General features: G+C 41.6%; 1 protein-coding gene across 18 annotated transcripts in view; it reads left to right on the forward strand.

Moving 5' to 3' along the window:
• The window catches only part of EVL (Enah/Vasp-like), a 142722-nt gene that overhangs the window by 51723 nt on the left and 66541 nt on the right, over positions 1 to 24458 (forward strand). For 14 of the 18 annotated variants that reach the window (XM_088166228.1, XM_088166240.1, XM_088166230.1 and 11 more), the window contains exon 2: positions 22715 to 22883. In XM_088166228.1, coding sequence (XP_088022354.1) covers positions 22715 to 22883 — 169 coding nt within the window. Of the gene's footprint in view, positions 1 to 13895; positions 14078 to 22714; positions 22884 to 24458 lie in introns of those variants that run through there. The other 4 variants (XM_088166226.1, XM_014871981.2, XM_088166234.1 and 1 more) reach the window with 1 other exon arrangement.

The following is a 24458-nucleotide window of genomic DNA, read 5'->3' on the forward strand; positions in this document are numbered from 1 at the left end:
ATAAATGTCCTTGTGCTGGGTTTGGAGCTGTATGGGGAAGAGGGATGTGTTCCCTTAGAGCAATACTGGCCACGTGGGATGTCATGCAAAGGAAAGTAGAACAGTCTTAAAAAGCTGGGGAAAAAATTAAAAACATTAAGAAAGGAATGGGAAGCATTTTGTACAATCCACATATAAACAAAATGTATACCATTGTAAACCTATTTTTTCTTAACTTTTTAAAAAAATGATACCCACCATGTTGAATTGTTTCCTTCAGAAGTCACTGGCAGTAGCAATTGTATTGAAGTGGCTTTGAAGGCTGGACTGAACAGCGAGATAAATAATAGTTATATTTTTGGTTTGTGAATTATCATACTGCTCTAATTCAGCCTAATGAGTCAATTATCCACTTACAGAAATTAATTACAAAACAGGCTCTAAAAGTGTCCAGGATGGGTTCTGTCAAGCCAGTGTCATATTGTGGGATGTGATGAATAATGCTGAGCCTCTCTCCATCTCTATGCCTGTAGACTCCTTTCCTTGGGATAGAGGTGGCAAGAGTGGGAAACTTTGGTCTTGGACTGCAGTACAAAACCTTCTGTCAGTTTGTTGTGCTTCATGTTCATCTTCACCTTGAATAAAAGTGGGCTTGGGAGCATCAACAACATCTTGGGGAAAAAAGTCTGAGAGGGGTTTTAGCTAATTGAGCTGCAGCACTGAGGGCTCGCTGTCATTCTCCTCGCAGAGAGGAATTACTGCAGGGATTCTGATCTGAAAGACATGATCTGCCTGTCTGTTGCAATGGTGTGTCTCATGTCAAGGGAATGGGATGCAATAGATCAGAGTTAAATTAAAACACATTTCATGTATTTATTAACGAGCAGTGGTATCCGTTTTCCTGCTTTAGTGAACCTAACACATATGAATGTACAACCTCAGTCTCTGGTGGTTGGTATTATTTTAATAGTAAGTGAAAAGCCCAGAGAGTATAAATTGCTTGTGTTTCTTCATGACAAAACTGGATTATATAAACCTGAAAGGAAACACTATGCTCTGCAGAATAAAACTTATTCATGTATTGCCTGTTAATCTTTCGACATTAACACTGATTGAAGTTGGGGTTGGTTTTTGGTGGGTTTTGGTTTGCTTTGCTTTTTTCTGATTTGGGAGTTGTTTCTTATTATCAGTAAAAGAAGTTAAGCATTGAATTGATTATTTGAATATTTAAAGGCTGAATCGTGCATTGCCATGAATGCTGTGATCTTTAGAGGCACTGACAGCTTTCCCTCTGGCTGTTAACATGTCTGCTTTATACAACACAAATGTCAACATCACTACTCCTCTAATTAGAGCAGTAGGTCAAACAGTGTCTTTGTAGAGGAACCCGAGCCATTAGCCATTAGTTAAGAAGAAGCTCCTTTGTTAAGCTTGATTTATATTTCTGAGGTTTGTTTTATCCTGTGGCAACCTACAAACGCTGTTTTCAGAGTGGGGCATTTTTGCTGACTGCAGAAGGGGAAATACACAGAAGAGATTGTCCCTCCTCTGATCCAGCCTCTGCCTGAGCTGCAAAGCAAAAACCTTCCCCAGCAATCCCAGCTCCCTGCAGGTCTGGCCTGTGTGACAGAGGGCATTGCTTTAGTTTTATTCAAACACAAGAAATGTAGGTTTCCAAAGAGTTTAAATTGTAATAGTACTCTAAGTTGTAGAAGGTTATAAAAATAGATGAATATAGTGTTAAAACTGATGCAAGAAAAATTGCCATCATCCTTGACTGGGCTCTCTGCTGGAGGCACCAGTTCAGTTTTGCCTTTTCTGATTCCTTTTTAAGTCGGATTTAGCATAATTTCCATATTGATAAATCTTCCATTTTAAGATCAAGAAACTAGCGTTGTCTGCCTTGAATATCCGGGAAATATGATTGGTATTTACAGATCATCCCATTTGTTTTTCTGATGTCTTTGATTGCATCTCTTCCCATGTAATATGCAGCTCACTAAACTGAAATTGCATTATGGAAATACATAGAAAATTATTTTAAAATAGACAATGGGTTTAGCATTTTTATTTTAATTTAAAAAAATTACAATTTTGTTTAAATATATTTTTAATAAACTGATTTTTTAGATAACATTTTTTGTCTCTGTGATCTTGGGTTTTAGTGGATAAGTAGTTGGTGAGTCTCCAGTGGAAATTTTCAGATTTCAGAACAGCAGGATTTTTCCTTAGAGGAATTAATAGTCAAATAAGCCAACACTGGCATGAGCTGCTGTATATGCTTTAATTCAGCTGGTTGTTTCTGTGGAAGGAGAGTGCCAGCAGTAGAGAGGAGATCACAGCAATGTTTCCTCCTCAGAGACAAGCACGTTGAAGAGCAGCGCGAGACAGTAAATGCTTTGGGTATTGTTTCTCTGTGCTTTGTTCTCGTTAGCATTTGGCACAGCCACTTGTGCTTCCTTTCTCCTGTCCCTTTCCCTACAATGCCATGTGCCACCACACAGATCAGGGTGCTGTGGGTGACTCCTTACAGATGAAATATTCATTTGTCTCTACCCTCCGGCAAACGTGAATCACATGGAGAGCATAAAGGACAGTATTCCATCCATCATCCCTCCTCTAACCCACCCTGAGCACACAGCATGCCCAAAGCCTTGTGGCACTGCTGGGCATCTCTTGTTTGTCTGGGGCTGCCTTATCCAAGGAACTGCCTGTAATTGGTCCCTGAGGTATGGGCTGGGATATTCTGCTTCTTCCACAAGAGAATGGTGTGGAGAGCTCTGCCTGCTGCCTTCCCACTGCTGCCTGCCAAAAGCACTGCTCAAACGCTTTGCCTCTCCCAGGGTTATCTGGGAAAGGAACCACCTCCTGAACACCCCTGCAAGGTGCTGAAACATGCTTTTAACTAGGGGGGGAAGGTTCATCACATTGAATTGGTAGGTGGAAACCTGAAATGGCTGAATGTGCTTGTAGTGTTGCAGAGAAAAAAGTCTCTTCTCTCTTTCTGCTGTGCACCCAGCACAGCGCTGGCATCTCAGGGGAGCTGGAGCTCTGGAGATTTTCTGTGTGTTGGAGGATCTGTGCTTTACTACCATGGTACATACATGGTACTACATACTCTTTGGGTTTGTTTGTTTGGTATTTTTGTTTGTTTGTTTGGGGGTTTTTTGGGTTTGTTTTTTTTTGTTTGGTTGGTTGGTTGGGTTTTTTTGTTTTGTTTTTTTAACATTTGCTCAGTGACTGTCATTGTGCAGAAAATTAAAGCTGTTCATTACCCCATACAGAAGCTGTATTTGCAGATTTATGTTGCTCTTCTCTGAAGAGACAGTGCTGCTTCTGCCAAATTAGCTGCAGCAGATCTGTGACCTGGAGGCTGCTCTTCAGTAGGCTGGAATTAAACCATCCAACACCCATCCAACATAAACACTGCTTCTATAATGAAGCTCAGATACAAGATACCAGGTGCCAAGTCTCTGCTAGATTTTAGAGTGTTACCTAACATATATTTAGAAATCCCAGCCTTATTGCTGAAAACCAAATGAAACTGAAATAACGGACTTGGGCTTAATTTGTTTTCATTACTGCAGCACAGACCTATAAATTAATGACTTTCAATTAGGTTTTTTCCACTTTGTATTGAATATAAACTGAAAGACTAAGGCATACTATTTCCTCTTTTCTTCTCCAGAATAAGAATATCCTTATATGTGCACCATAACATTGCAGATGAAAAGTATGAAATAATTTTGATGGTTGTGTGTGCATAAAACAAGTTTAATATGGAGACCATGCATAAATATAAGTTTCTTAGTTTGCATAATAGTTTGGCTCTTATTGACTCGGTATTTCCTGAGGGCTGTCCTGACTCTTGGTCAAATTGATGCTCTCTGTTCCTCCGAACAAAGGAGGCACAGAGAGGGTCACGGATGGCTACTAAGTTGACCAGTAGTTTTAGGAATGAGCTGGGGAGCTCTGCTGTTTTGGAAACCTGAATCTCCACAGGTTTCACACTGAAGACACGGTGTTAGCCACGCTGGCTGTGCCTTGGTATTTGCTGGTAACCCTGCTCAGCAGGAAGCTTTCCTCTCTCTCCTTTCCCCACAGTGCTGGCTCTCACACGGCTCCACGCAGTGTCTCTGAAGGCACACTTCATTGCACGCTGTGTTATGCTTTATTATAATGAGCTGGGTGCTCATTAAAGCTTCACAGTTATAAACAGAGCCATAATTTAGCTTGAGGAACACTGTAATACTAGTGTGGCACCTGGAAACCAACCTTGTCTCAAGATGGATTATGTCAAAATGTAAGTGAAGGCACTTATTTGTAACTGAAGTTGATGATAGAATTGCAAGTGTTTATAAAATGTACAGATAAAAAAGTGAAGGAAAATCTAAGTCTACAAACCCCCTCTCATTCTCTCCAGTCATTCAGCCAGCCCTCTGCTTCCTGGCTCTGTGGTGTCATGGCTGTACTCTGCCCTCATCCTCTGGTTTCAGAAAGTTTCCATTCCAGCAGAGGAGACTCCAAGAGACCTCCAAGGGTTTGCATCACACTCCCTTTTCCTTTGTACATTTATGCAACCAACTAAATCAGGAGGCCACTATTAATTGCTCTTGATAAAACCATGGGCTGCCTCCCCTCTTTGGACCTGCAAGTGCTCCTGTGGCAAGGAAGGTACCACACTGCTTCCAGCCATGGGAAGAGCTCTGCCCATGGTGTCTGCTGCCCAGGGCAAAGGGGCTCCATCCACTGAACTCCATCTTGCATAATGTCTGTGGCCTAAGACAAACACAGAGTCTTAGCACTTAGAGTTTAAAGCATGAGTCTCTTTTTTGGCATCTGAATTTAGATCACCCTGTGGTGATACTGAGTTTGAAAAGACTGATCCTCAAAACTGTCTTGAATGGGTGTGAATAGAATAGAATAGAATAGAATAGCACCAGTAAAATGGAATTTGCAACAAGCCCCTATCTTTTCTGAACCTTACATTTATCCAGAGGCTTTTTAGTTGACCCAGCACCAGCTAACAAAGCAGGTGTGGTACTGATGTAGCAGGGAGTGTTGGGTCCCAGAGCCAGTTTGGTGAGTGTGGATGTGCATGCTGCTGAGTGAGAAATATTCTGCCTGTTTTCTGGAGGGGTTCTATTGAAAACTGCAGTGCCTTGAGACTGTAAAATCAGAGCTGGCCACTGAGCATGGCAACAGCGTGCACAGTGCCTCAGGCATGGCACAGACCAAGAGAGCCTGCGCAGAAAGCAGATATAGAAAACCTCTTTATCAGCATGTTTTATTCTTACTCTCCTTTTTAAAATGGTGTGAACCTAACTTTAAGTGGCAGTGGAGGTGAAAGACCAAGAAGAATGAGGCACCTCGCTGTGCTGGCACACCAATTTATAGTTCTTGCTTTATTTTATTTTCCCTTTTCTCTTATTCTGGGGCAGGTGGGATGAGTAGTGAAGAGCAAAACGCCTCTATCTAGAAAAGATATGGGGAGGGATGGAAAACCATGCAAATGATAAAGAGTCCACTGGCTAAATGACACCAAGCTGGGAGCTGGAAGCCATTCCCTGTGTAGGCCACTGTACCATCAGAGCAAGGCAGGGAAGTTCTGTTTTCACTTATTATGTATTTCGGGAGAGTGTTCCCCAAATCAGTGGTCTGATTTCCAGCTGTGGTTGTATTATCAAGTGAATAAGGACCATGATCTTGGTGTTAGAAGCCAGTTAACCCAAGCAGAAAGAGCTGAGACAGGCAATGAAGGCAGAGGTATGGAATAAGAAAGGTTCATGGCAAAAGGTGAAGTCAGTTCTAAGGAAGATGGTTCTTTGAAGAGCTTATGCTCTCTAACCCAGTTCCAGTGTCCTTCATGGGAACATGAGCTGGATTTGATTGGGGCTCTCAGAGGTCAATGCTTTAACTGATGCCTAGAAAGGCTGACCTGGAACAGAGAGTAGACAGAGCAAAAGGAATGAAATAGGTATTTATTGAAGGGATACACTTTGGGCAGTGCAAGAGCCTGGCCAGGACTACACCCAAATCAAATCCAAGATGGATCCCAGTCATGAGTTTTTACACTTTTATAAGTTTTGGTTTATCTATATATTGGGGTCAGTTGTCCAACCACAGCCCCAGGCTATGAAGTCTCAGCCCCCCAGCTTGCCCCCTTTCCCTCCCCGTTGTTTATGCTTTTTGGGTACTGGTTGTCCTTGATTCTCTAGCTGGAAAAGAATTGTTTAGTCTAACTACCCTGTTAGACAAACAGCAGAGATTCTAGAAAAATATAAAAGCTAAAACCCAAGGCATCATATCCACTAAGCTGCAACTGCCTAAACTGAGTGTGCAGCCCAAGTGACAGTTGAGAGCTTTGCCTGGTTTCTGTTCTGTTTGCACTTTGGGAGTTGGTTTCAGCAGACCAAATAACACAGCAACATTGCTCAGCTGATAAAACACCAGTTATAAAGTTCACTGTGAGAGATCTTGTGAAAACTTTCAAAACTCTTGTTTTGTTTTGGGGTTTTAAAATTAACAATTTAATCATAATGTGGCTTTGAATTATGGTTGCCATATTCTTGTTGGGGCTGAGAAATAATGGTTGATGCACTTGAAAGAGGAATTTGCCTTTTTGATCCCACTTGGCTGTGGTTGTTAGCGTTACTGTTGAGACTGGGCTGCCTTAACAATAGAAGATGCACTGCAGGTGTTCTCTTACTCCCTGGAAATACTCCATGACCTTACCTCAGTCCTGAATTTGTGATCTTGGAAGATGGTGGAGCTGTAAAAGGTTCACAAACCCATTAGAAGGAACAGTGAGCTGAGTTACTGAAACTTTACCCATTCTTTGTATTCTTTCTCTTACCTGTCCTTTCTGTAATTTGTTGACTTGTGAGTGATTTCAATTTCTCTTTTTATTTTTTTCCCCCAAAAAATTGTATCAGTAATGGAAAAGAACAGTTCTAAAAATTTCATTCCTGTTATAATAAACCCAAGATATTATTATGAAAAGCACGTCTTGACACAGACAGGGGCTGTTGAACACTCCCACTCTGTGTAATGGCTCAAGGGCTAAACTTTTATGTTAAGCTTTGGATGGAAGGGTTATCTTTTGACAAGTCTGAAGGGCTGACAAACTGTGTTTTAGACAGTGAAAAAAATGCCAGACAACTAGAAAGTTGTACTTTTGGAAGAAGTCTGTAATTCTGATACTGATTTTGAAAGGAACTGTGCATGCCATTGTGGAGAGTTTGGCAGTCTTGACGTGGACAAACTGGTGAGGGTAGCAGTGGAGGTGAGCAGCAAATCTTTGGGAAACCCTCCCTACCCACCTGTCTTAGTTTGCTCTTGTAAGAAAATAAGGTTTATGCAGTTGCTTCCCCTCTGTCTGCCCATCCTCTTCCTTCTCTCTACCACCTTCCCAGTAGCTGACCAGGAGATTCAGAAGTGTCAGCCTCGTTTGACAGAGGATTGAAAGTCACTGGTTCATGACACTCATCAAGTGGATGGAGAGGAGAGGGATTCAGTCTGGTGTCCTTTGTGAGGTAAAGGCAGGACACAGTCAGGCTGAGCAGCAATTTATTGCCAACTTGCACATGTTTAGTAGAAGCCCAGCTCCTGAGAGGTGGCACTTTATGGTGTCCCTACATGGTGATGGGAAAGTCACAGAGTAACACAGTCAAAAAAATCATTTTGGAAGAGGTAAGGGAGGAAGGTTGCTAGGAGAAAAAGGATAAAAATCATGGTAAAGCAAGAATTCTTCTGCCATTACATGACAAACATTGTGCACAAGTAAGTCTGGTGCACAAATGTGCTCAGGGATCTTGTTTCAGTTTTGGCACTCAGAAAATCTTTTTATCTGCCAGGCAATGGGAAAAATCTTTGCCAATAAATAATCAAAGGAGGGAAAGGGGGAAAAGAAGGGGCTGCCAGGATAATTTTTGTTTTAAGAAGTATTGTCAGTAGTTTTTGATGAAGGATTTACATACTACACATCTCCATTTGCTAGCTGTCCTTGTGTTTATTTTTACTAAAATCATCTGAAGTTATTCTTGTGAAATTTAGGAGACATCTTCCCACACTGGTAACCACAATTAATACAGATTTTTGAGTAGAGTTTATTGACATTTGGTGCCATTTTATGTCCACCTCAAAGACAGTTACATCTTTTCCATGATGAGACAATACAAACAGTCAGATTTGCAATGCTCACTTTTTATCAGAATGAAGATACTTAATCTAAATCAACACTATGACTCACTTGTGCAGCTTGTTATTTGGGCCCAGCAATGATTTGTTGTTCTTCCCAGCCAAAGTATATCTGCAAATATTGGGGCCAGATTCATTGTCCATCATTGCAAACAGTGGATTTAAGATGGGGCTTCAACAGACCAGTATAATTTACCTTGTTCCACTGCCTAACTGATGACACAGATGATATGAAAGATAAATTTCTGCTGCAGCTGGAATGGCTAATTGCTAATAGGAATTTTGCCACCAACTTCAGTAAGGATAAAGATAGTATTGATTCATGCAAAACCTCAGTATCCTGTTAAATGCTATAAGGGATTATTGTAAGATATGAAAAAATGGGGAAGGAATACGGATGCTTTACTGTTGTTACAGGAGCTTCCCTGCATGTGCACCACATTGTGTTACACTGCAGTGAAAGGTGTGGTGAATTGACATGAAAAACTGCTGACTGTACCCATTCCACCATCAGGGATCCTTCTGCAAGTTGAAGTTTCCCTGTGCCTATAAGTCAACTATTATTTCCAACCTGTCCTACCAAGAAACATAAATATCAGAAACAAGGCTAGAAACAAGGCCAGTAATTCTTCATCTTGGTGTGAACCTAGCCTTCTAGAGCCTGCACTACCTTCACTTTGAGCCCTAAATTTTAGGGATGGGGTTGCTGTCTTGAAAAGTGCTTTCCCAGAGAATATCAAATGATATGACCTGAACATCAGACAGGCACATGCCTTTAGAGACCTGCAAGTGATAAAAATACAGTTATATGTGATTTCTGATCAGTTTTTGGTCAGCTGCTTCCCCTCCAGCCTCTTAATCTGTGTTTACTTGCCTTCTCTTTGCTTCAGCATCCCTTTCATCAGAAAACCTCTCCTTATCTTCACACCTGCTAGGCTGTACCTCACCCACCCGTGTGCCTCTGAAAGCCTTGAGATGGAAACCTTTCCACAGGCTTATGGTGCCCACAACATGTGATAGAGGTGTCTCATGAGACAAGTCTCTTGTCTGTTCAGTAAAACATGATGCTTGGATTGCATTTCTTAATGGTGGATAGAATCAAATAGCTACAGTAAGTAGCAGAATTGAGGCAGTGATAGTTTTGAGTGAGAAGCTCCTATCTTCCTCTGGGACTATTGTAATAGTTGGTATTTCTTGTTTCAAATACAAACCCCAGAAATTTACATGACCACCCTATAAATCAAGAGCTACAAAAAAAGTAATGTAGGCAGTTGAAAGGACTACTGCTTACAGCTGCTAAAACCACTTATCATGTTTACTAAAGTTTAAGGAAAAATGCAAGCTGAAGGTGAAAATACATCAGCTGTGGAGCAATGTTGGGGGATAGCATATGCATGGTGACATAAATATGAGAATATTTTTCAGCTGATACCCCAGTTTATATTTACACTCAGACCATGTGTAATGGCTCTTTAGGTCAAGGGCATTTCTAAGCTTCAACATAAAAAAAAAGTTACGTGGAAAACTAAGTACACCCGCTAAAATCTGCAGTACAGAAGAGGGTTTGCAACACTGTAAATCTCAGCTTGTGGAGAAAAAAGGAGGTACTGGTGGGAACAGTAGCTGTTGTTTGCCTGCTGCTGGAGCGGATGTGGGTGCTGTGGCTGGGTCTAACTGTAGGTACAGAGGTGCCTTCTGCCTGCAGCAGGAGGTGCCCGTGCTGGTGGCTGCAGTGAGACTGCTGACATGGAGCCTTGGGAGATACAGCCCTTGGTGCCACCAGCTGCCATGAAACAACGTGAAAATGTTTGTTTAATAAGGACTGTAAAATGTCCCCAGCACTCAGGACTCTTAAGTCTTTCATAATTTCAGGGGAACTTTTCCTGGCAGACTTTGATCATATTCAACAGATTTCCCATGATATCATAATGCTCCATTTGTTATAAATGTGCTGATTTGCGGATGTGCAATTAGCTGACTCAAGCAAAAAAAGCATTGTAGATACCCAGTGTATGAAGTGGCAGTTTATTTCTCTCCATATGGTCTATAACTTGTTCCATGCTGCTTACCGTGGGGTCTGGGCTTCCTGCCCACTGCTCATCACAGTTTATAGAGAGGAAAATTGAAGGCAGCCACGGAGTTAATTCTTTGCAATACAGTTATTTCCTTAAGGCAATACCTAAGCTGTTTGCATCAGCCAAAACATCCCCTTGGAAGCAGGTGAGTCCTGGCTGCTCCCTCTGCAGAGTGAGGTGAGATTAAATCATCTTAGCAAAGGGCACTGCATGACTTGAGCGCCAGGGGCTTCCCAGAAGGAAAGAATAGGGCATCCCAAATCCTGCAGAACTGGTGGCCTTTAAAAGATTTTTTTCCCTGCCATATGTTTGTTTATCACTACTTGACTGGATTTGTACAAAGGGATAAATCTAGTTCCTCTTAAGTCCACGGAAAGACACCCTTGGACCTCAGCAGTGATGGGATTGCATCCTAAATTAATAGCCCCAAAAAGACTAATTTGTAAAATATGCTCTGTGCAGGATCAGTTGTTTTGCTGTCGAAGTGGCAGCTGGCACCTCACCTCACTGCACATTTTTAACTCTTCTAATAGTAAATAACTATATTTTACTCTCCTGTCTGGTTTCTCTCTTGCTCCTTTCAAATGAGTGGGGAGCATGGAAAGAAAGAGATTTGGGAGAGTAAGAGCATATATTGATGTACGGGGTTAAACTTTTTCTGAGGACAAAGAATTTCTTTTGCCTCATCAGCATGTTTAACAGTTGCAAATCTCAGTGTATGAGGAAATGTCTTACATTCAAGGACTATTAACAGCTGTGAAATTAGATTTACAAATCTGAATATATAAGTGCATATTTTATATGCTGTTGCATATCATTTGTGCATATATTCATGAAACTGTCTTGTAGTTTATGAAACATGAGTGTACCTTTTCAATGGGAACTTCCAGATTTCTTAATCATGAAATCGTTAAATGAAAGACTTGCCATATGCAAATGTTGAAATTTGTGCAATATAACATGATGCCTTTTGAGGATGACACAGAACTAAACCCAACAGATATATAAATATAAATAGTTATTTGGAAGGTCTGAAACATGCTTATTAAGAAAAAAAATAATCATGCCAACCTTCAAATAACTCTTAGGTTGGTACAGTTTTATATTATGATTGTGATTCTTATTTTTTAAATACTATAGGCAACACATTCTACAGTGCTTCATTTCATTCTTAAAGCCTGGGTTTTGTGTTTGGAGATGAGTCACTTTGAGGCTGAAGCACTCACTTTCTGGCTCAGCCTATAGCTCTAAGGATTGAAAATATATAACATTATTGTCTTATACAAATCATGATTCATCTGGTAATGAAACTGTCCAAAAGAAAGCAAATACAAGACTTAGGGGTCTTTGGAACATGAAAGCTGAGTTCATGGCCAGCAGACGTGCTGCTTGGTAACCTATGGGAATATTCACTTAATTGCAACTAAAGCCTTGCTTCTGTGTTTAGGAATCCTGATCTGCTCACAGACATCTCAACACATGACTGAAATAATCTGTTTATCCACCATATGGTTCTTTGTGAGGACTGGATAGAAGTCAGCTACTCGGTCTTATGTATCATTTGTCACACAGAGCTGTGTCCTTCTAAGTGCTCCCTTTCTAGTGCAGGGCCATGGAGGCATCTTAGCAATGCAAAGAGGTGATTAGAGGCCCTACTGCTGGAATGTATGCTGGGGTGCTTAATGAAATTAATTTGGCTTATGACAGGGGCATGGAAAGGCAGCCCTGGGCTTTGTCCTACTCACTGTCACTATTTCCTAGGGTGACATTGGATGTGTCAGTAGGGACCTGCTCTTTGCTGTGCTTTCAGCATGCATTGTGCCAGCGGGAGGGGGAAGGCTGGGAGTTTCCAGGTGTGCTTTGTTTGTTCAGGACAACCAAATCTTTAAAACTAGAAGTTTCTAGCTGATATTATTGCAGCTGATATTTGTGTGTAAGGAGAGTAATACCTGCTTGGTTTAATAGGGAAACTATTCTATCTCATATGTGCTGTCTCCTTCCCCCCAAATCAGTGACCATATCTATCTCAGACACATGACATCAGAGAAATAAAAAGGCTCCTCAGATCTTTGCTTAGTCCATCTTCTTCTGCCTAGAGCAGTGGAGCCAGCATGGCTGATCTGGGCCATTAGTGATTTGTGTCTGTACTTACTTGGAGATGCATTTTTCAGGTTATGTCCTTTTCTAATACATGCAGTAAAGTACTATTTGCACTGAATAACTCTACCATTATAGTCTAAGTAAGCAGTGTGTGAGCTATACAGAGGAACTGCCACTTGACACCAAATAATGTCAGATTTTAAATTCATGAAAAACAGGATTTTTTGAATGAAACTCGGTAGTACCCAACATCCACACAGATCTCAAAGCAGAAAGATGTAGCGTCAGGAAAATGCAGCCAAATTGAAATCCCAAGAAAGTGATAATAAAATGCTTCATTAAACGGAAAGAAAAAAAAAAAAAAAAAGCACTACAGAAAAAGCTGTGCTTAAATGTCTGTGAGAACTTTAATTCTTTTTGGCTTTTAAACTCCCCCCATCAGAAAACTGAAACTCTTCAGTCATACAGAGATTTTCTGCAGAGGAACCGGAAGCAGCAGCTGAGCAGGCGGTGTGCTGCCAACTGTGAGAGCAGCCAGCTTTTGACACCCATGTTTTCACTGGGTGCCACTTCAGCAGGACTTTCTGCAGGTCTTTCAGTTGGACCATGAAAGTAATCTCTTGTAACAGGAAGAGCAGTGAAGGTGAAAAGCGCTCTGCTCCCCTGCTCAGGTGGAGCAGCATTTGCAGCTCTTGCTCCCCAGCAGAAACTGCACTGAAGAGTTGGTGTAGCTGGTGTGCCTTGCCAAATTCAGCCTATTTCTTGCATGTCTTTCTTTTTGCTATATTAAACAGGGATCTAAGGTTTTACAAATGTATGTTGCACTCTGAAAGCACTGCAGGCCTGTCAGGAATCGTGTGATCCCCTCAGGGCTGGTCTCCTCAGGACTCTGCAGGTTTTGCTGTCATTAGTGCAGACTTCAGAGCCTCTGGTGCTGAGTCCCAGAGAGTCTGTGTGCCTCCATGGTAAAATCATGGCTTCTGACTGTATTTCCAGCAGTTCTTCAAGAGCTGAGGAGCTCTGCAGTTTGTGGGGTGCTTTGGGAAGTTACCTGGTGTCTGCACCCTGCGTCCTCTGCTCCAGGTGAAGTTGGGCAGATGTACAAAAGGCATCTGAGTAGGTGGAAGAGATAAAATTTGCACTGTGGTGTGCCAGTTAAAGTTTTGGTCTGGAGCTGGACCTCAGCAGGATGCCAGGTTGGCTGCCAGGCTGTGCAGGGCCCTCGGTACCACAGGGGCCCTTGGGTTTGGTTCTGCGTTGTGTAAACACCTGTGCCATAAATGAATAACAGCAATCTTTTTTTCTGGGTCTGAGCTTTATTTGCTTTTGCTTTTTCTTGGGCAGTGAACCTGTGCCTTGAGAAAATGCGTGAAAAGTTTTTAATGCCCATGCCTCCAATGAGCCAACAATGGCACATCTAATCTTAATCTATATTGTTCATACTTTTGCTCAGTAAAACAGCTATAAGAAATAATACATTTCTTCTTTAAAGTCCCTTCCCCGCCCCTGCTGTATAAGTGTTACTTCCTGCCCTCCTGCTCTCTCAATAGCGCTTCCCTTTCCTGTTTTGGTTATAAGCTTTCATAGAGACTCTTGGCTTGTCTCCCTGCCAAATTTGTCTTCTGCTCAGGTGAAATAGACTATTTGGATTTGAGCACACGAGCCGGCTTTGAGCAGGTACCTCTGTGGGATTGCCTGACCAGGTCTTCCTCCATGGCAGGCACGTAAGTATCTGGGGACTGTGCCTGTTGGCAGGGAATTTGTTGACCAGAATTAATGTGACTGGATGTGAAGGAGAGCACGTATTGTGATAAACACAGGAGGTTTGTGTTTTGGTTATAGCCTGGTAGGATAATTTATAATTGTATAAAATGGTAATTAAGCTTTTATGGCAATGCTACATTAATATGCATCCCCTGGCAGTGAGGGAGAAGCTGACTTGATGAAGCGAGTGTTTCTTCATTCCTCTGTCAGCTCAAGGGGAATTGTCACAGGTTTATTTACATTTCTTCTGGGATTGAAGGGAAACCAAGGCAAAGTGATGCAAGCTTTAATGAAAGATCTTTATGTTGATTTCCTCTGTTCACTTACGAGTCTGCCTTTCCTGGTCATTAGTTATGGTTATGGTCTTTCAAAGCCTTTATTTAAGGTACCTTCTCCTGAAATACAGATATGTTGGCCCATGAGTAAGAGCCCTCAGTCATGTATTTTCACTTGACAGTTCAGTTTCAGGTTTTGCATAATTCATATTTTACAAGATTAGGTACTTCTTGTTTTTATTTCTGTAATTTAAGGGGGAAGGGAAGTAGTTCATATTAATAGCAACCTGATCCAGTCAAGTTGCTTTTTACTGTTTTTGTCTAATTGAGCTCCTGGTGTTTCTCCAGACCATTTACTTGACTCATTTTTAGGAACTTCCGAGCATTTACTTGATACTTACTTTTAGGAATTCCCAAAGTGTATCTTCAAGGTGGTATGTAAAAGCTGAAAGTGAGCCCCACTTCACAGAAAGAAATTTTGCATGATTCCAAGCATTAATGGAGCAGTGAAGTTCCTCCATTTGGAGACTCCATTAGCAGTCAGTTGCTGGGACTTGGAAGGAAAAGTTTCTTGGAGCATGGCCTGGCAGCAATGCCCAGCAGCAATGGCACCTCTCCTAATCACACCACTTCCTCAGTGAAGTGCCCTTTGCAAAGCAGATCTCTTTAAGCATTTCTTAGCATGCTCAGTTGAGATGCTGATAACTGGAGTTCCCCTTAGAATCGTTTGAATTCTTACGCTTCAATTTGCAACACCTACCAGAAGAGGGATGGGTTAAAATTAACAGCACCACATGGTTTAAAAATCTCAGCAACATAAACTAAGCAGATGTGTCGGCTTACAAGGGCATCAGTCTGTGGCCTCTCTGCTGGCCCCAAATCTCCACTGATTGGCAGATGTGCTATTTAAGGGCCATGGCAGACACCGAGAGGTCAGGGCTCTGCACAGACCTTGGCTGGCAGTGCTGAGGACTGAGCTGTTCTGCACTGACAGTCAGGCCCAGGTGAAATATCTGTCCCTCTGCACTCATGTTTTGCATACTGTGTGAGTTTTTGTACTTCTACTCACTTTTCCCATGCTCAAGAGCACTGAGGGGTGACAGAAGGTTATGCAAGTTTCTCTGGTCGTGCCAGGATTGTGTGCGTGTTCCCAAATTTAGCAACTCATCTGCCAAAGTCCTGGCTTAGTGTGCAACCTGGGTGCCTCATAAATTGTCTCTTCTCTGGTTTCCAGCTGGTATATCTGCTGTGGGTGTCTGCAGCAGATACTGGACAAGGCAGTTCCCACTGGGTATGCCAATGTAGTAAAGGGAGAATTCAAAATTAAAGTCTTATTCCTAACAGAAAGTAACTTTTGAATGTTCTTCCTTATGGAGGTGAACTGGTGTTCATCTTACTCTTGATAGCACTGTAAGTACCAGTATTTCCATTTCCTGCTCTGTAAAATAAGTATTTGTCTTGCAGGTGTGTCATGACTTTATTTAACAGTGTCAGTCCTTTTGAGAGCTGCTTATGAAGGAGGCTTCATATTTTTACTATTTTCTAATAAATATATATTTATATTTTAAATAATATTAATATATTATTAATATTAAATAGTTAATTAAAAAACCTATTTAATATTAAACGATTTAATATCAGATGCTCTAGTGTAACAGTGGAGAAAGGTGATGGTCAGGCTCTTTCAGCAGATGCTTAGTGCAAAAGGCTCCTCTCCCACTTGCAGTGCAAGCAAACTACAGCACCAAAAGATTTGCAATGTGAATGTGCAAGCCTGAGCAGGAGACCCAAAAAATAGCAGCTTCTCTGAGAACTGGGCTTTACTTCAGGCTGACTGGAGCAAGGGCAACACTGTTGGGTAGGTCTCTGCAGAGGCAGGAGTGAGTGCACATTGAGAACTACTGACCACTGGGTCCATGGGTTGTTTTTTCAGGGAATGCCAGGAAATGGAGCTCAGAAAACAACTGGAGGTAGTGATTGTGGCACCTCTATATTATATATGAGAGTGTGACTGCTGCTATTTAAATATCTGCTATTAAATAGTCCAGCATCTTTCTGTCATTGAGGATTAAAAGTGCCTTTCTGGATATAAAGCCCCCGTGGGGCTGCCCTTTGCTGTGATAAAGAGGCTAAATGCTATATTTTTGCAATGAGATCTTGCTGCATTGCTTGAGGAAGTTCTTCAGGGCTGTGGTACAAAGGTGAACGATGGTGACACTGGCTGTGCTGCAACTTTGGCTGTAGAGGGAAGTAGACTTTGAAAAAGGGGGTCCCAGGAGGAGAAGTGAGGCTCCCAAGGAGAAGTGGGGTCATGAGCAGAGGTGGTGGTGAATCTCTAGTGGGAAGGCTGGAGGGCCACTGCACTACAGCAGCTTTATCTGTAACAAGCTCAGACCTCACTTACAGTCTCTATGTGAGTCCAGATGACCTGACTGTCTTGTATTCAGAGGGTCTTTCAGGTTTTTTGTTCTCTAAATCCAGTGGTCAGAGAGAAATGTTCATTGTTTTAGGTTACTACTGAAACACTTTCCCTGCATCCCAGTCATTATTATATTTATTAAAGTGAAAGCTGTTAAAATATTTAGCAAATTAGTATATAAGTATATATATATTATATTATATATATTAGTATATTAGTATATAAGTATATATAATTAAAATGCTGCAGGAACATGACTTGTAACTTGCTAATTCTGAGGTTAACACAGATCAGTGCTGCACAGATCGCACATCTCTCTATACAGGATTTTGGATTTACATTAGCTGTTTAAGCTGACATTGACAGTATTCTGTCAGCTTCTTAAATCAGCATCAGCAATTTCTGGCATGTCGCTGTTTAACCACAGAAGTGTGACTTCCTGTGGCAGACTCAGTGGACAAGTAGAGTAAGATGTGTTAAATGGCTCGTGTGTTATCTCCCACCTTCTCTGGCCTGAGGTTTCCTTCTCAAATAAGGCAAGCCTGGGGCTAAGTAATAAAAATTCTCACACCAGTAAGAGTGATTAGAGTAGTCTAAAATAACTTTTAATTCTTAATAATATAAATATTGAGAGGGAATGTATGGGAGCTGGCAATGAAAAATATGGTGTTTGTATAAATAGCTGTTTGCCTTTTCTGTGAATAACAGAAAAAAGCATCTTTGCAGGTCAAAGAATCATGAGCAGCTTGAAACAAGGTAGACCTGTAATAGGTTCAAAGCATGAGATCTTGATTTCTATCAGGGAGCTTTCAGAGTTTATGCTAAAGGAATGTCTTTCCCAAGGACACAGTTGTGTCTGTAAATATGAAGGATAGTGGAAGTGTCCAGGTCCACCTGGCATGCTGGAGTAAAGCCCACAGAATTAGTGTTTGGTCCCAAAGTTAGCTGGTTGTGAATATTTGTTACACCTTTTGTGACTGTGATTTGGTGACCCTCCAAAAGCTGTATGACCTTGTCCTGGCTCTAGGAGAAAGTGTTTTAAACCTCTCCCATGCCCCAGGGGTGTGACCTCTGGGTGGTTTGGTGCTGGACAGGGTGTCCAGGGTAGGACTGGGATAACCCTGTGCCATGGCAGGCTCTGCACGGGGCTGCTGGTCAGAGGTGGCTCAGTCACTCGGTACCAAGCTCTGCAAAAGTTTTATTCCTAAGAGGATAACTGTGTAAGTAGAGAAAACAGGTCAGTGAAGGAGCACAGTGAAGCTTGGCCACTTGACTTTTCCTCAGTCTGAAATGAGAGGGAAAAGTCTTAGAGACCTTTCAGAGCCAGGCTCTCCTCCAAACATTATGGTTTGCTCTCTTTTTCCTGTTTATTCTCTGTGAGAGGTCTTTTGTGGTTCTAGCCTGAGCTTTTTGCTTGTATATTTGGATAAACTCACTGGGCTAGGCAGAGTGAAACAGAAGTTTTCTCTGTCTGATCCACTGTTCCTTCACTACAAACCTCCACAGAATTTTCTGTCACTTGATTACCCCCCACCTCCTATATTTTTTCCTCCTATTTAATTACTTGCAATCAGCAAGGTCATGTCACTGCATTAAGTGTCATGTGATAATTCACAAAAAAATACAGGTATTTTGCCAAGATTTCTGGTGTCATCTATTCCATACTCATTTGTGGCTCTTTTTTGGATGTAGATCTTGGTAAACATACACTTACTAAAATCCAGGGAGAAAGGACTGTTTTTCAGGTTCTGAACAGATGGAAGAGGAGTGTTTTTCGGGGACAAAGGCACCTTCCCTGCAGCACTGTCTCAAAGTGGCTGCTCTCTCTCACCAGGGCTGGGCAAGAAAGATCAATGCTGACCCTTTCAAGAAGAGTTAAATCCAATTTAACCAATCTGCTGATTTTTGAAGATGAATCTTACACAGAAGAGATGGATGAGAGTGGCTCAAAATGTTTCACACAGAATGAAGCAAAGAGTATTATCCACAAACTTTTTTTTCTTAATTAGCAGCTTTGTACTATTGAAACAATGTTCTATAAATCTCAACTATGAATGCTCGATTTTATATATCGCCTGTGAACAAAACCAAGCAGACATTCTTTAACTTTGGACAAACAAATGATACTAGTGCAGAGGGCTGACATCCCACAGATGTCATGCTTTCAGAATAAACAGAAGTGAATATTAGGTTTTGGGGTCCCTAGGAAGAACCTCCCCCATCTACATTTAAATAAGATGTCTTTAATCTGCCCCATAGTAAAGTGTAGCAAATTGGAGTAGATGTTGTGCACAAACCTGAACAATTATGTAATTAAGACCTCTCTACGATTCAATTTTTATGTATTTTTATACATAATTACCTATGGTGGAAACTCAGGTGCATGAGTCTGACTGCATGTTAATATAAAATAAAATATCAGTAGAATTCCTAATATTTGACATGTGTGAAATTTGATAGACCTCCATCAAACACCAAATTTTCAGTAGCTTTTGTGTATTAGGAAAATAAAGCAAGTTCTAGAAGTGTGCAAGCATGATTTTGTGTATAAATACTAATATATAACAAACTCTAATCATGAAGAAGTAATGTGGCTACTCAGAATTGTGTTACTAAGCCCCACATTTGTTACTTGTCACATGTAATTGACATAAGTATGAGTGATGTATGGTCCTAAAAATAACCAAAGATTTTGCTGGACCTTCGTGAAACCTCTGATGCTTGATTTGTTTTTAAAGTAATGTACAGAGAGTAATACAGAGGTTCTCAGTGAGCTTTATAAAGGGAACATTTTCTGGGCTGTTTTCAGAGAAGCCTCTTAAAGCAGCAGTGGGACAGTTGTGCCTTTTATGCATAGGAAGAGTAGAAAGTCTTTAGGATAAAGAGCTACACCTCCATTTAGGGTAAGACAGCAAGCTAGCAATGGGTCCCTGGAGGCATTTTGGATGTTGAAAGATTGATGAAGTGCTTTGCAGGAAAGGATTCCCCTCGTGTGCTGTTTTATGTTCCTTTCTGTTATTTCACTGGAGGCCAGATAACAGGCTCAATCCTGTTTCCATTTAAATGAATGATGAAAAACTTCCATTGACTGCAGGAGAGCAGGGATGGAGCTTGATGTGTTGTTGCTTTATGTCACAGTAACAATTGGTTGTGGTGCATTAAAAACTGCACCTGAGGTCTGTATCTGTGTTTCAGCCACAGGGCAGTGGCAGGTCCTTTGCTGCTGATTTTGGTGGCAGCAAGGCCTGAAGGCAAAGTTGCTGTATTCTACTGGGATTTGAGTATGGCATTGTGAGTAATGCTGTGTTAAGGCCCTCATGTCTGGATGGTTAGATGTAGTCTCTTTGTTGTAACGAAGGATAATTTAATTAATTTTGACTAATTTAGCAGCTCATGGTAATTGTGAATGCCAAAATTCATCTGAAATGGAGACATTATTGGGTTTTAGGCTTGCTCTGATGAAGCCAGTGATGTGCTCTTGCTTACTTTAGTGGACATCAGGACTTGTAGTGGTTGGCAAGGCTTGATGAGAAAGACGTGGTGTGACACTGGCTGAGTGTGACTCTCCCAGGAACAATGTTTTCCTGGAGCCCCTGCCTCAGTGGGCAGAGGATTGCTGTGTTCTGGGCAGCTGATGCTCCTCCCAGCTCTGAGCTGGAGGTGGCACAAGACACTGGGTAGCAAAGGCAGGTGGCCACCATCCATCCATGAGACTGCACTGGGGGTTATTTTTAGCCTTTCCACTTCCATATGACAAAGGCAATCCAGTGTACCTGCCATTTTGCTGTATATTTCTTTCCCATTCTCTCCATCTGGGAATCCAAGGCAGATTGAGTGTCCCCCAGCAGGTCTGGAGGATGCAGGCAATGCTGCCACTGCTGCCAGGCTGCAGCTCTTGCAGCAGTTGGAGGATTAGGCAGGCTGGAAGGAGCTCAAATCCCTCAGCTGCTCATGTCAGATATGGAGGAGCTGCCACAAGACATTAGCTTACCTTAAAAAACAGGAGGGAGAGGTGTTTGCTGGGTAAGTACATCAGCAAAGGCACAGCTGTTCTCCAGGTATATCACAAAGCAATAGCAACTGGTGGATGAGCTGGATTTTAGGAATTCTGAGCAATATAAATATAATAATGTTTGGTTCTTTTGATCTGAATATATTGCTCTGGTAACAGAATTTAGCTGTTTCTATGATACGCAATAAAAATACAATTTATTCTGATCTTTCCTGCCTTATTCTTAATAGAGATGTCTGCTGGCATCATTGCTCCCTTTATAGATGCTGTGAGGACTTTCCAGGCTCTTACCCACAGCCTGGAGGAGGTCTGTGGGCTACCTGGAGGCTATGCAAAGTGATTGACAAAACATGCCAGAGTCAGTAGGCTTTAGTGTACCATGGGGATACATCTGCCTTGGAAATCTTTTTGAGACCCACAAATCAGAAAAGATTGAAAATTGCTGCTGTAATCAACCCAAATCCTCTTAATACTTGAAGTAACGTGCTCCCTTTCATTAAAATGATGACAGTGATGGGGTCAGGCAGGATTGGGTGTGCAGCAGTTGGTATAATGTACAAGTGGTGTAATTTGGCACAGTGGCAGTGCAGGGACATGGTTTAGCATCACCCAGGAGCTTCTTCTTCACGTGTGTGTGTGTGTGTGTGTGTGTGGGCGTGCAAGGGAGGCAAACCCAAACGAAGAGGGAGGAAAAGGATTTGTGTGCAAAGCGGATTAACCACTTGCTATTGCATTGTTGAAAATTATTTAATATGCCTTGGGCTGAGGAAGGGAGGTATATATACTTATATTTAGACCTAAAGTTGCAAGGACAGTCATGAACTTAAAGTTTTTGCAGGACATAGATCTCAACAGTTTCATTTAGATGCACTGACTGTATCATAAATGCATCATAAGGTGCACTATTTGCTTGTTGAAAATCCCTGTTACATTTAAAGATTTCAAATCTCCAAAATTTGCAGGATTAATTTTTTTCTTCTACTTGTATTTCCTCTGGTATAAGAAAAGTGGCTGGGAAGTCAGGAGAGCAGAACTGAAATTCTGACCTGTCTTGACATGTCACAGCATTTGCCAGTGGCATTTGTTGCCCTTGAAGGGTGTGTTTTATTATGATTCTCTATATTATATTTTTCAGGATATGACTAATAAACAAGAGGTAATGTACTAAGGGATTTCTGTGACACTAAAAGAGAAAAATACTTACTTACACTATACAAAATAATGGTCGTGTATTTTAATGCTGGCATGCATCCACATTAATGGATTTCCCTTCCCCATTTTCTTTGCTACTAGGATGAAGGAAAAAAGCATTCCTGCGTGTTTCTCATCATGTATTCTGGGACTTCTGAGTGCGTCAGTGGGTTTGGGTATTAGGCGTCAGCTGGATTAACTTAATTGATTTCTTCAGTTTACCTAGCATGGCTTTTGGTTCAAGGTCTGCTTGCTTCCAGTTTTAAATGTATAACTCAGCTGTGGGTGTCACGTTTATTTTGTCAGCAAGCTGTAAAATATTGGTAGGTTTTCATGCAAATGTAGAAGGCTTCGCTTGCCAATAGATACATAAAATAAATAGAGCATTCATACTGTTGGACAGTTTTCATAATGTTTATGTGATGCAGGTTATTTCTCAGGGCTTAATGTTTTATATAAAATAGATTATTGGTTCAGAACAGCAGCATACAGGAGGTTTTTAAAGTCTGTGAACACATAACATGTCAGCTTTAATTCAACAGATTGCATTCAAAGGATTAGCAGATCTCTTATAAAACATATGTTGAAAGTAGTACTAATAGTTTCTGTTGGGTTTTTTCTCCTTTAGAAGTTTTAAGTAATAACCAATAAGCAGCAAATTCACTGTTTTCTTTCCTGATTTTTTTGTTTTTCTCCCCAGTGAACAGAGTATTTGCCAAGCCCGAGCTTCAGTTATGGTCTATGACGATACCAGTAAGAAATGGGTGCCAATCAAACCTGGACAGCAGGGGTTCAGCAGAATCAACATATACCACAACACAGCCACAAACACCTTCAGGGTAGTTGGAGTTAAACTGCAGGATCAACAAGTGAGTAACTATATCAAGTTTCCTGTAAATTAACCTTTGATCTCATTTGGTAAGCTCGGTTCTATACCTAATGCAACATTTCCTGCTCCCTGCAAGGTGCCTACTAGTTTGTTTATACTCCAGTGATTCAGGCTCTGTATAATTTTTTGCACACACAATGTATCATAAATTATTACTGCTTACTTGAAAAGAGACTATTTGGTAGGTGCCAAAGAGATTTAAATGTTTTTTCCCCCCCCTCCCCAATTTTTCTTGTGAAATGAGTCTTACTCTGCAGGTTTTGCTCTCAGCTCCCTCCAAATTACTTTTTACTTGTTTTAGGTACTGTATTAAAAATAGAAGTAAAAATCAATTGTTCTGCAGTGCTGTCCCAAAAAGTGTGGTTGTTACATTGCTGTGATAAGCAATTAGTTCCTTGTAATGCAGTTTAAAATCCTAGGTGCACACTGTGATCTGATTTACAGTGGACTAGTTTTGCAGGACCTCCTTGGGTATTAAAGGAATAATATGGGATTTAGATTATCAGAAGTGGGATCAGACCCCCGTTGGCCACCAAAGCACGATGCTCAGCCCAGGGCAGCCTGGTGTGTGGTGTGCTGGGCAGCACATGCCATCAGAGCTCCCTGACCGAGTGCCACGGTTAGACCCCAAACAAAAGTTTCCTTGAGTGGACTGTGGTGCAGCACCTGCATTTTAGAGCAGGAATTTCAGAGTTGAGGGCTCCCCTTGTGTGCTGGCATGAAGCTGGCTGGCAGTGACAGCCCAGCCTGCCCACCTCTCGTGCTCACTTCGAGCCCTCTGCATGGCACAAGGATCAGGAGAAAGTGGGCCAGTGGTTGCCTGTTGGTTCAAGAGTGGTGTTGCCTCCTGGGAAGGTGAGGAAAGCACTGCTGCTGGTGTGAGATTGGCAGGGGAGGGCAAATCCAGCCAAGCTGAGCCAGGTCAGGCCAACCCAGAGAGCAGGAGCCAGGGCACCACCACCTCTCAGATGCCACAAATGCTGAATGGATTGATCTGCTTGTGGAAATGCTGATGATCCTCAGCTGACAGCTGTAAAGGTGCTTGGGCCAACTGGCCCAAAGTGACTCAGGTTGCTTTACCACCACTGGAGGTGGTAATGACTTTGCTACACCTTGCATATACAGAGTCATCTTTCTGAAAAAGGAAAAGCAGAACAAAAATAGGTGGGTTTTGAGCACACTGGTTTTCAGCTTCTTGCAGTGCACTTTTGAAACATCTGCCAAAAGTTTTGCAACTGCTTTTATCCTTCTCCGTAGAGCAAAGGCAATATATGAAAGCAGTTCCATTCAGAAAGAGAAAATATTTTCAAAAATAAATGAAATACAGTGTCTTCTTAGTTAGTTATGAAAGCCAGTACTGCTTTGTCCCAGGCCATGTTAGTTCTTTATTTTACCTAGCCAGCAGGTGAGTGTAAATGATTTTCATGTGACTGCAGTCTAAGATGGGACTGAATAGCTGGTGTAAAAGAAGCAGAAGTCATGAGGTCAATATGTGTGTATGTAATGGAGACTAAGTACCAGAGGTCTGTCTTCATCAGAGTATGCAGTTTAAAGA

Source organism: Sturnus vulgaris, chromosome 6 (genome assembly GCF_052056855.1).
Source record: "Sturnus vulgaris isolate bStuVul1 chromosome 6, bStuVul1.hap1, whole genome shotgun sequence".
Lineage (NCBI taxonomy): Eukaryota > Metazoa > Chordata > Aves > Passeriformes > Sturnidae > Sturnus > Sturnus vulgaris.